Genomic DNA, 11400 nt, shown 5'->3' on the forward strand with positions numbered 1-11400 from the left:
AAAGTAAGATTTCAACAGCAGTGCAACTGTTGTACCTCAGAAAGGCGCCTTACTATCAATTTAATCACATTAAAAGTTAATATAATTCAAAAAATTATATTTCACAGATAAACCAAGCCAACCTGGAGAGATTGAGGTTACTTCTGTCATGAAGGATAGCATCACTATAGAATGGGAACGTCCTGAATGTGATGGTGGCAAGGAGATTATTGGTTATTGGGTTGAATATCGTCAATCTGGTGACAGTGCGTGGAAGAAATGTAACAAGGAACGAATAAAGGACAGGCAGTTCATGCAGGGAGGTCTTCTGGAAGCCACAGAATATGAATTTAGAGTCTTTGCGGAGAATGAGACTGGTGTTGGCAGACCCCGTAGAACCATAATGGCAATCAAGACTAAATTGACTTGTATGTACTTTTGTTTTGTGTTTTAATTTAAATTAATGTTTTTGTGTTGTTAGAAATTACTCCTGCTCATGCTTCTTTTATCTTATCAACAGCTGGAGAAGAACCATGCGTTAAGCAAGAGATTGCTGAGGTTACTGCTAAACTAGGCGAATCAGCCACACTGACCTGTCAGATTACTGGTAGACCACTTCCTGAAATTACATGGTATCATTTTGGAAAGGAATTGCACCAAAGTCGCAAGTACAAAATGAGTTCAGATGGACGTAATCATTCAATTACCATTGCAACAGAAGATCAAGAAGATGAAGGTTTGTATACATGCAAGGCTACTAATGATGCTGGAGAAACAGAGATCAGTGGTAAAGTATTGCTTGAGGCTCCTCCACAATTTCACCCTGCGTATCCATTAAAAGAGCAATACCTCGTAGGTGTTGGTACCAGTCTTCGCATCCATATTGTATATATTGGGCGTCCTGTGCCTGCTATTCGCTGGTTCCATGGAAAGAAACCCTTGACAGATTCAGATAACGTTTCCATAGAAAACACAGAGCACTATACTCACCTCGTAGTGAGAAATGTCCAACGGAGGAACCATGCTGGAAAATATAAGGTGCAGCTGAGCAATGCATTTGGAGCAGTTGAAACAACATGCAGTGTGGAAATCCAAGGTAATCTATGGTTAGTTTTATTGAGTTATTGCCAGATAATTTCACTTAAACAGTACATCTAATATTATTTACATTTGCATGTAGATAAACCAGCAATGCCGGAAGGACCAATAGTCATTGATGCTTTGCTGAAGAACTCTGCTGTAATCAGTTGGAAACCACCACTTGATGATGGAGGTGCATTAATTACCAACTACATTGTGGAAAAACGCGAAGCCAAGGAAGGTGAAAAATGGCGTCTAGTATCATCCTCTATTGCGAGCACATCTTGTAGAATTTTGCACCTCATTGACAATGCTGGCTACTATTTCCGTGTTTCTGCTCAAAATCAGTTTGGAGTCAGTGAACCATTAGAAGTTTCCTCTGTTGTCATAATCAAGAGTCCATTTGGTAAGTATCTACATAAATTAAGTTGTTACTTGCCCACCGTCTTGCTATATTTTGAATTCTAATATGTATGTTGTTTTTCCTCCTTATAGAGAAACCTGGGACACCAGTCAAACCTGTTGTAAGTGCGGTCACAAAGAACTCCTGTGTGGTTTCATGGAAACCACCTGCCAGTGATGGTGGTGCAAAAATTAAAAATTATTACCTTGAAAAACGGGAGAAGAAACAGAATAAATGGATTGCTGTAACAACTGATGAAATACATGAAACAGTCTACTCCGTGAAAGGCCTCATTGAGGGCTTGGAGTATGATTTCCGTGTCAAATGTGAAAATCTTGGTGGTGAGAGTGACTGGAGTGAAGTATCCGATCCTGTTGTTCCAATGTCTGATGTACCCATCATGGCCCCGAAGTTCAAAGAAGAAATACGCAACTTGAGTGTGAAATATAAGGGCAATGCCACTTTTGTTTGCAAGATTACTGGTAATCCTAAACCTGTTGTAAAATGGTTTAAACAAGGAAAGGAAATTGAGCCTGATGGTGAAAAGGTGAAGATCCAGGAATTTAAAGGAGGATACCACCAATTGGTGATTACTGGTGTCACAGGAGATGATGCCTCTGTGTATCAGGTCCGAGCAGTCAATCAAGGAGGCTCCATTTCATCGACAGTCTCTTTGGATGTTGACGGTGTGTATCATGTACCAATTATGTTGTATAATAATGAGGGGATGTAATTGGTCTTGGAAGTAGTGCAAAATGGGTGAATCAACAGCTCATTTTACAATCCATTCAATTACCTTTTCATTGAAGTCATTGGAAAAAATCAATTGGATGGAGTGAAAAACAAGCCGTTTATACACTATTTCCCATTTGTTCCCAAGACCAACTTTACCCCTGCTATGTTCACTGTTTTACATTAACTTGCTGCCTTTAAATATTTATATTTACTTTTAAAATTTTTTTTTTGTCTCCAGTTCCTGCCAAGATTCATCTACCCAAACAACTGGAAGGCATGGGTGCAGTTCACGCTCTCCGTGGTGAAATAATAAGCATTAAAATTCCTTTCAGTGGCAGACCTGATCCAGTAATCACATGGCAGAAGGGTCAAGATCTTATTGATAATAATGGTCACTACCAAGTAATAGTAACAAGATCATTTACATCTCTTGTATTCCCCAATGGAGTTGACAGGAAAGATGCTGGCTTCTATGTTGTATGTGCCAAGAATCGATTTGGTATAGATCAACAAACAGTTGAATTGGATGTGGCTGATGTACCTGACATGCCAAGAGGACTTCAAGTTAGTGACATTACACGTGATTCCGTTGTATTAACATGGAATCCTCCAGCTAATGATGGTGGAAGCAAAGTCATTAACTATGTCATTGAAAAATGTGCAACAACTGCAGAGATGTGGATTCGAGTTGCACAGTCACGTGACACTCATTACACTGTTGTGAATCTTTTTGGCAAGACCAGCTACCAGTTCCGTGTGATTGCTGAGAACAAGTTTGGCCAGAGCCTGCCATCAGAGCCAACCGATCCTATAGTCACTAAAGAAGATAAGACAAGAGTTATAAACTACGATGAACAGGTTGATGAATCAATCGAAATTACCAAAAGCAAGGCTACCCATTCCACTATTAAGGAACTTCACAGTCGATACTCAATTGCTGAAGAGCTGGGACGTGGACAGTTTAGTATTGTTCATCGGTGTATTGAAAACACCAGTAAGAAAACATACATGGCGAAGTTTGTTAAAATAAAGGGTGCTGATCAGGTGCTGGTGAAGAAAGAGATTGAAATTCTCAATATTGCGAGACACAAGAATATTCTTTGGCTACATGAATCATTTGAGAGCCTTGAAGAACTAGTCATGGTCTTTGAGTTCATTTCAGGCCTTGACATCTTCGAGCGCATCAGCACAACCAACTTTGAACTGAACGAAAGGGAAATTATTATCTACACCCGCCAGATCTGTGAAGCACTCGAGTTTCTACACAGTCAGAATGTTGGCCATTTTGACATCAAACCAGAGAATATAATCTACACCACAAGAAAGAGCTCTTTTCTTAAGATTGTTGAACTTGGACAGGCCAGACAACTCAAACCTGGTGACAACATTAGAATCCAATTCACTGCTGCAGAGTATGCAGCACCTGAACTCCATCAACATGATGTGGTCAGTGCAGCTACTGACATGTGGTCAGTTGGTGCACTTGTGTATGTACTTCTTAGTGGTCTAAATCCATTTATTGCTGAAACAAACCAACAGGTTATTGAAAACATTATTAGAGCAGAATACAACTTTGACGATGAAGCTTTTAAAGATATCACCACTGAAGCTCTGGACTTTATCGATCGCCTGTTGGTCAAAGAAAGGAAGGCTCGGATGACAGCTGTTGATGCTCTTGAACATCCATGGTTGAAACAGAAGACAGAAAAAATGAGCACCAAAGTGATTAAGACTTTGAGACATAGAAGATACTATCAAACCCTAGTTAAGAAAGAATTAAATGTTGTTGTTTCTGTAGCTCGAATTTCTTCTGGTGGAGCTGTTAGAGCTCACAAGGGAGTTACAGTTGCCAAGGTTAAGATAGGTCCAATTGAAATTGGACCACTTACTGGACAAATAATGCACGCTTCTGCTGAAGAAGGTGGTCATGTTAGGTATTCCTGCAGGATAGAAAATTATGATCAATCTACCGAAGTCACGTGGTACTTTGGTGTCAGGCAACTGGAATGCAGTGATAAATATGAAATTACATACCAAGATGGTTTGGCAACAATGTATGTTAAAGACATAAACAAGACAGATGATGGTACCTACAGATGCAAAGTGGTAAATGACTATGGTGAAGATAGCTCCTATGCAGAGCTGTTTGTGAATGGTGTGAGAGAAATGCGTAAATTCTATATGGAACGCACAGTGAAGAAAGTAAAACGTAAAGTGGATGCTATGAGACTCCTTGAAAGGCCACCAGAGTTTACATTGCCTCTGTATAAACGTTCTGCATATATTGGAGAAGATGTCAGATTTGGTGTCACTATAACAGTTCACCCTGAACCACGGGTAACCTGGTTGAAATCTGGACAAAAGATCAAACCTGATGAAGATGACAAAAAATATACTTTTATTTCTGACAAAGGCCTCTATCAACTGATCATCCACAGTGTAACAAAGGATGATGATGCTGAATACACCGTAGTAGCTCGCAATAGATATGGTGAGGACAGCTGCAAAGCCAAATTAACAGTATTACCTCACCCACCTGCAGCAGATACCACAATGAGACCCATGTTTAAACGTTTGTTGGCAAATGCAGAGTGCATGGAAGGCCAAAGCGTTCGTTTTGAATGTAGGGTGTCTGGCACGCCATCTCCTGCTCTGAAATGGGAGAAAGATGGACAGGCTTTGGCATTTGTTCCAAATATTGAATTTGTCCATGAAGGTTTGGACTACTATGTTTTGCACATAAGAGATACGTTACCAGAGGACTCCGGTGTTTACAGAATTACTGCTACCAACAGCGCTGGATCTGCGAGCTGCCAGGCCTATCTAAAGGTTGAACGCATGACCTACGTTAAGCGTCAGTATGAGAGTGAGGAGGAACGACAGCGACATGCTGAGAAACAAATTAACAAAACAGTGAGAATGGCTGAAATTCTTGCAAATGTTGAAGCTGTTCCACTGACAGCCGTAGCAAAGGAAGCTCTGCGAGAAGCTGCAATAATGTACAAACCAGCTGTCAGCACCAAGAATGTCAAAGGTGAATATGAAATTTCAAAAGTAGAAAAACAAAAGGAAGAAAAGAGACTTCGTATGCCCTATGATATTCCAGAACCTCGTGTGCATGCAGCAAGTGCAATTGAAGAGAATCAAGAGATCAAACAATTTGTCCCATTATCTGACATGAAATGGTACAAGAAACTGAGAGACCAATATGAAATGCCAGCACCCATGGAGAGAATTGTAACAAAACGACCAAAACGAATCCGTCTCTCCAGATGGGAGCAGTTTTATGTCATGCCTTTGCCACGCTTTACTGATCAGTATAAGCCCAAATGGCGTATACCAAAAATGTCACAAGATGATCTTGAAACAGTTAGACCTGCTCGAAGGCGCACACCATCTCCTGAGTACGAAATATATTACAGACCAAGGAGGAGATCACTTTGTGATTTGTCAGATGATGATTTACTCCGCCCTGTTGACGAGTACCTTTCGATGAAGAGAGTAGAGGAAGAAAGATTGCGTCTTGAGGAGGAACTTGAATTAGGATTTTCTGCTTCACCTCCAAGGCATAGCCCACCACGTTTTGAGTTATCAGCTCTTCAGCACAGACAGTTAGCTACAGCAAAAGAGGAGGAAACACATGTCAAATACCAAGGATATCACATTCCTTCCAAGTATGAAGCTGGCCCAAGTTTTATTGATCTCCGGCAGCGTCATGACAAAGCCATTTATAAGCCACCAAAACAAAAGCAAAGAATGATGGAAGACAGAGAAGATGATGAGTTGCTTAGACCAATTGCTACTGTCCAGAAATTATCCGCCTACCAAACAGAACTTGAGCATATGGAACGTGAGGAAAAGACAAGGATCAAAAGTCGACGGGAAAGAGAGATTTTTGTGACAAAATCTGAAGAAGAAGAAGAACAACAAAGTTTTGAAGTTAAGGAATACGTTCGCAAAGAATCTCCTGAAGTCTCAAAGCTTCTTAGGAGAAGAAGATCGCTTTCCCCAACTTACATTGAATTGATGCGACCTGTATCTGAGCTAATCAGAACTCGACCACGCCGCACAGAACTTGAAAGCGAAGGCGTAGAAAGACGATCCCCCACACCAGAGAGAACACGTCCACGTTCACCAAGTCCAGTATCGCGAGAGAGCTCACTTTCACGTTTTGAAAGGACTGCCAGGTTTGACATCTTTTCACGCTATGAATCAATGAAATCTGCTCTAAAGTCTCAGAAGACTTCTGAAGGAAAATATGAAGTTATTACTCAACAGCCTTTCAGTCTTGACCATTGTCCACGTGTAACTTTGAGAATGCGTTCTCATCGCATCCCCTGTGGTCAAAATACCAGATTTACATTAAATGTTCTGTCCAAGCCAAGAGCTGAAATTAGCTGGTACCACAATGGTAGAGAAATTCAGGAGAGTGACAAGTACCACTTTACTGACATGAATGGTGTCCTAACACTAGAAATCCGGGATTGCCAAGCTGAAGATAGTGGAACCTATCGAGTTGTTAGTTCTAATTACAAAGGAGAGGCTTCTGACTATGCAACACTAGATATTACGGGAGGTGACTATTTTACCTACCTGTCTCGCCGTAAAGATGAGGAGCAACCAAAATTACTTGTACCTGAACTGACGAGGACTGATTTTTATCAACTCTCTTCATTCAAAGCAGCAACAGAAATTGAAGAAGTCAGTGAGATGAAAGAAACTACGGTAGAAGAATCAGAAGTAAGGGAATCCATCAGTTCTAAAGAAAGATTAGCTTATGCATCCAAGAAAACTCTTCCAGCCAAAATAGTAACAAAACCACAGTCAGTCACAGTAGCAGAGGGAGAGTCTGTTAGGTTTTCCTGTGGCATTGACGGTGAGCCAACACCCACTGTGACATGGATGCACGCTGGGCGAAGAATTTCATCTTCCAAACGCCTGTTTATTATGACGACACAGTATAAATCTACCTTTACAATTTCATCAGTCCAATCTTCTGATGAAGGAAGTTATACAGTGGTGGTAGAAAATTCTGAAGGCAAACAGGAAGCACAGTTTACTCTGACTATCCGCAGAGCAGGAGCAAAAGAATCAGGTATTGTTGAGACAGTGAGAACTAAGAGAGTCAAATCACCAGAACCTGCCACTTCTCTTCCAAGAGTTAAGTCACCGCCAACTCTCAGAACACCTTCAGCAGAACGAGTAGAGATCCCTGCAAGTGCTCCACCCAAGATTTCTCAAGAATTGAAAGCTGAAGTTGCTGAAGATGGTACAGTAAAACTCAAGTGCGCAGTTGAGAGCACAGTCCTGAATGTGAAAGAATTGACTTGGTTCAAAGATGGACGTAAAGTAAAGGAAAACAGTCACTACAAACTGGAATATGCTGCTAATGGTGTCTATAATCTCAGTATCCATGGAATTAATGCATCTGATGAAGGAGAATACACTTGTGAAATCACTGGTGAAGGAGGCATTTCCAAAACCACTTTTTCCTTCATTGGTCAAGTGTTCAAAAGCACTGTTGCTAAAGTGGCCAAAATAACTGAAGTTCAGAAAAAAGCTGCTAAATCGTATGGAAAAACAGAAGTAGTTCAGGAACAAATTGTGAAAAAAGAACTTAAAACATCATCCACAGAAATTACAACTACGCGGGTGCAAATGACTGCTGTAGATGGCCAGAAGGCCATACTTAAGGCAAGCATACCAAATGCTTCTGATGTGAAATGGGTCTCAAATGGTTTGGAACTAATCAATTCAGAAGATTATCGATATGGTGTATCTGGAAATGACCATACTTTAACCATCAAAAAGATCAGCTTTAGAGATGAAGGTACAATCACCTGTGAAGCAAAAACTGAGCACGGAAGAGTTAAATGTCAGTTTGATTTAACAATTCAGAAGAAACAATCAAATGCGCCGGCATTCATTGTGCAGCCCAAGTCCCAAAATGTTAATGAAAGACAAAGTGTGACATTTACTTGTGAAATATCAGGAGATCCTTCTCCAGAGGTTGAATGGATGAAAGACAATCATCCTGTGAGTACTTTATTAATTTATGTTTGCTATTCGTTTATGTGATTCTCCAAATCAAATTACTTACTGTGTTATTTATGACGAAAGGGCTTATGACGAAAGGGAACTTGTTTCGTATTTCAGATTGCGATTTCAAGAAATTTGAGAGTGAGTCGTTTGAAAAATAAGTACACCCTGGAAATTCTGAGTGCAGCATTCTCTGACAGTGGAAAATATACAGTAACAGCAAAGAATTTCCATGGGCAGTGTTCTGCAACAGCGTCTTTAATTGTACTAGGTATGCTATTGCCTTAAATTATTGCACATTTGCATTTTCTGTACATCTGATTAACATTGATTTTTTTTTACCCTGAAGCTGAGTTTCTTCGGTATACTGTTGAGCAAAAGTCTGGCAAGTAATTGAATATTTTTAACATTAATCTTCATTTTTTATAATATAAAGTAGATGCAAATGATTCAATGTTTTATTTGGTCTATCAGCAAGTAACGTGTGACACACTCAAGTAGGACCCAGATTTTGATCTTCATTTAATGATTTTACCTTTCCCGCCGTTGAAGGTGAGGCGATTTATGCATCACATCTGTTTGCTATGCTCCACAGCTCTAATTGAAGAACCTTCTAAAATGGTAGTTCTGGGGACGGGTTCTTCTGCCAGCATGCAGGAACATTTCACTGCCAAGGCACAGGAACACTTCTCTTCCAAGGCAATGCAAATGACCAAACAAGAGGCCAGCAGCAGCATGACCGAAGTTAAATTTGCCAGCATGTCTTCAAGTAGCATGTCATCATTTAAAGAATCAAAATTATCAATGAGCTCCAGCTCTTTCATGGAGCATTCCAGTATGAGTCATCTAGAAGCAAGTACTGGCAAAATGATAACCGGCATTACTAAAGGTGATATTACCAAAACATTTTTAAAAATGACTTTTTCTATTAGCCGCATCCAGTTGTACCAACATACTGGAAAGAGAAATTAACCTGTTTACTGTATGTTTTTTTTTACAGGATCTTCTCCTAAAATTGAAGCTTTACCATCAGATATCACTATTGAGAAAGGAAAGGTTCTAACAGTTGCCTGTGCTTTCTCTGGTGATCCTATGCCTGAGGTAAAATGGTCACGTGGGGGAAGACCTCTTTCTGACGATGAGGATGGTGGCAGATTCCACATTGAAACAACAGATGATCTAACAACACTCATTATCACAGGTGTCAAAGAAAATGATGCAGGACGCTACACTCTAAGACTCACAAATGAATTTGGATCGGATTCTGCCACTGTAAATATTAAAATCAGATCAGTATAAAGATCTGAATCGGCTGACACATAAATTAAACTTCAAAATAGATACCTTAACTGCTATGAACTTGAATTTCTGACCTGTATATATTATTTTACATATTTTTTTACCTAACGTGACATTGTGCATTTATACCAGACAATATCTGAACAAATGGTAGATTGTGCATTGATTATTGCACATGGATTTAGGAATTTTTAACCATTTTCTGTGACATGTACATACTGTATATAGCCGAACTAAACGGTTATGGAAGTTTTGTACCTTGTGTTTTATGAGATTTTTAATGGAACTTTTGAAACTGATAGTTGTCAGGGGAAAGTTTGAATAGGACGACTACCTTGTTCAACTTGGAACTAAAACTTGTACCTCAACATTGTGTTGATGTCTAAGAATACCTCAGCAGGTGGAGAGGCTCCCTGTTGAAGTCAACCTACACCCAAGCGATGATACTATGCACTGTACCTAGATACATGCAATACAAGTTTGTGGAATTAGAAGGCTATGTCTGTGATGCTATTTACATATACCCTCCTGCAAATAACACCACAAGACTTTAGCCCATGAACCGACTATGTCATATCACTGTTTAACATAGACAAGATGGTTAACTATGAATACGAAGTACAAGCGGCCATTACTTTGTATTACCATCTTTAATGTGCACTGTTTCCAACATTGGAATTACTTGGATAGTTTGAATGAAAAATAGATCAACCTGGCCATACCCTCATTTCAGCAAACTGTTTCAAGTACTTCTATGTGGAAATAGTGCTAACTCAAGGAGGTTCAGATTTACCCTGGGGTGCACTGACTTTGTGTGGTAATTGTAGAATTTTATTTCATATTATCTGTTTTAAGGGCATAAGTAACAGAAATTAACCACATTGAAGCAAAAAAACCTTTGTGCTCCAACATTTTAATGCCCTGTGCAGTAACTTTAGAGAAATAAGTAGTGTTTAATTAATTTTATTGAACCTCCTTGAGAATTAGAAAAGTAAAATTGTACTCCTGATTGAAAAATAAAGCATGCTTTCTGCACCTATATACATTTCCTTGCTTTTTTTCACAAGTTTAATCAACTAAAGGCATCAAAGTATACAAACCAGTTCGGAACCTTAGTAACTTCACCTCTATTAGAGAGAAATTTATTTCACAGAAGTTTAGAAGATAAAAGCGTGTAAATCAATAGAATTTTGTGGTTGGGAGGTGGGGTGGTGGTGGCGACTGAAGGATATGTAAAATTCCCTGGGTACCTTTCCTGTCCCCAACTTTATGTGGATCGGGTGAGGCTCTAAGAGGCCACTTTCTACCTGACCTCAATTTTGAAGCTAGTGGGAGCAATTCAGGGGCAAGGTATCCCAACTGGTCACCTTGCTTGGGCTTTGGATGGGAACGGGGGTGCGGCACCTCCTTAAAGGCCCACTCCTCACATCAGGTGCTCCCCCACCCCTGCAGGGCCTCTATATCAACACATCTCCCACCCTCCCCCTTGCCAAATCACCAAGTGTTTGGGCCTTTGATTAAGGAGGTTGTAGCTCAGGGAATGTTTGATGTTATTCATATGGAATTCCAGATGGCAATCAATAGGTTCCAACAAATGACTTGGAAAAAATGAAAATATATGAAATTGGAAGCAACCTACTGACGTAGGTAGTATGTTATTTAGGAGTTAGGAGATCAAGAGTACAGTACTCCGATTGGCAGGATGTGACTAATGGAGTTCCCTGGGAATCTATACTCGAGCCTTAGCTTTTCCTTATAATTACCAATGTTTTAGCTTGAGCAGTATCTCCACATTTGCTCACCACTACATTAGGTGGCACAGTAAATGGTGTGAATGGGAGCAAAGGAATAATGATACATCGAGT

The 11400-nt window shown here is 39.9% G+C and overlaps 1 protein-coding gene across 1 annotated transcript in view; it reads left to right on the forward strand.

The window, feature by feature from the left end:
• ttn.2 (titin, tandem duplicate 2) overlaps window positions 1-10574 on the forward strand; it is a 324032-nt gene extending 313458 nt beyond the window's left edge. Inside the window, exons 283-290 of the mRNA XM_080198903.1 lie at window positions 108-407; window positions 500-1075; window positions 1160-1465; window positions 1555-2148; window positions 2436-8233; window positions 8354-8507; window positions 8832-9125; window positions 9237-10574. Of these exons, the coding sequence (XP_080055029.1) occupies window positions 108-407; window positions 500-1075; window positions 1160-1465; window positions 1555-2148; window positions 2436-8233; window positions 8354-8507; window positions 8832-9125; window positions 9237-9535 (8321 nt within the window). The 3' untranslated portion in view covers window positions 9536-10574. The remainder of the gene's footprint in view (window positions 1-107; window positions 408-499; window positions 1076-1159; window positions 1466-1554; window positions 2149-2435; window positions 8234-8353; window positions 8508-8831; window positions 9126-9236) is intronic.
• The last annotated feature ends 826 nt before the right edge of the window (window positions 10575-11400 follow it).

This window comes from Carcharhinus amblyrhynchos, chromosome 11 (assembly GCF_965287045.1).
Source record: "Carcharhinus amblyrhynchos chromosome 11, sCarAmb.v2.hapA, whole genome shotgun sequence".
NCBI lineage: Eukaryota > Metazoa > Chordata > Chondrichthyes > Carcharhiniformes > Carcharhinidae > Carcharhinus > Carcharhinus amblyrhynchos.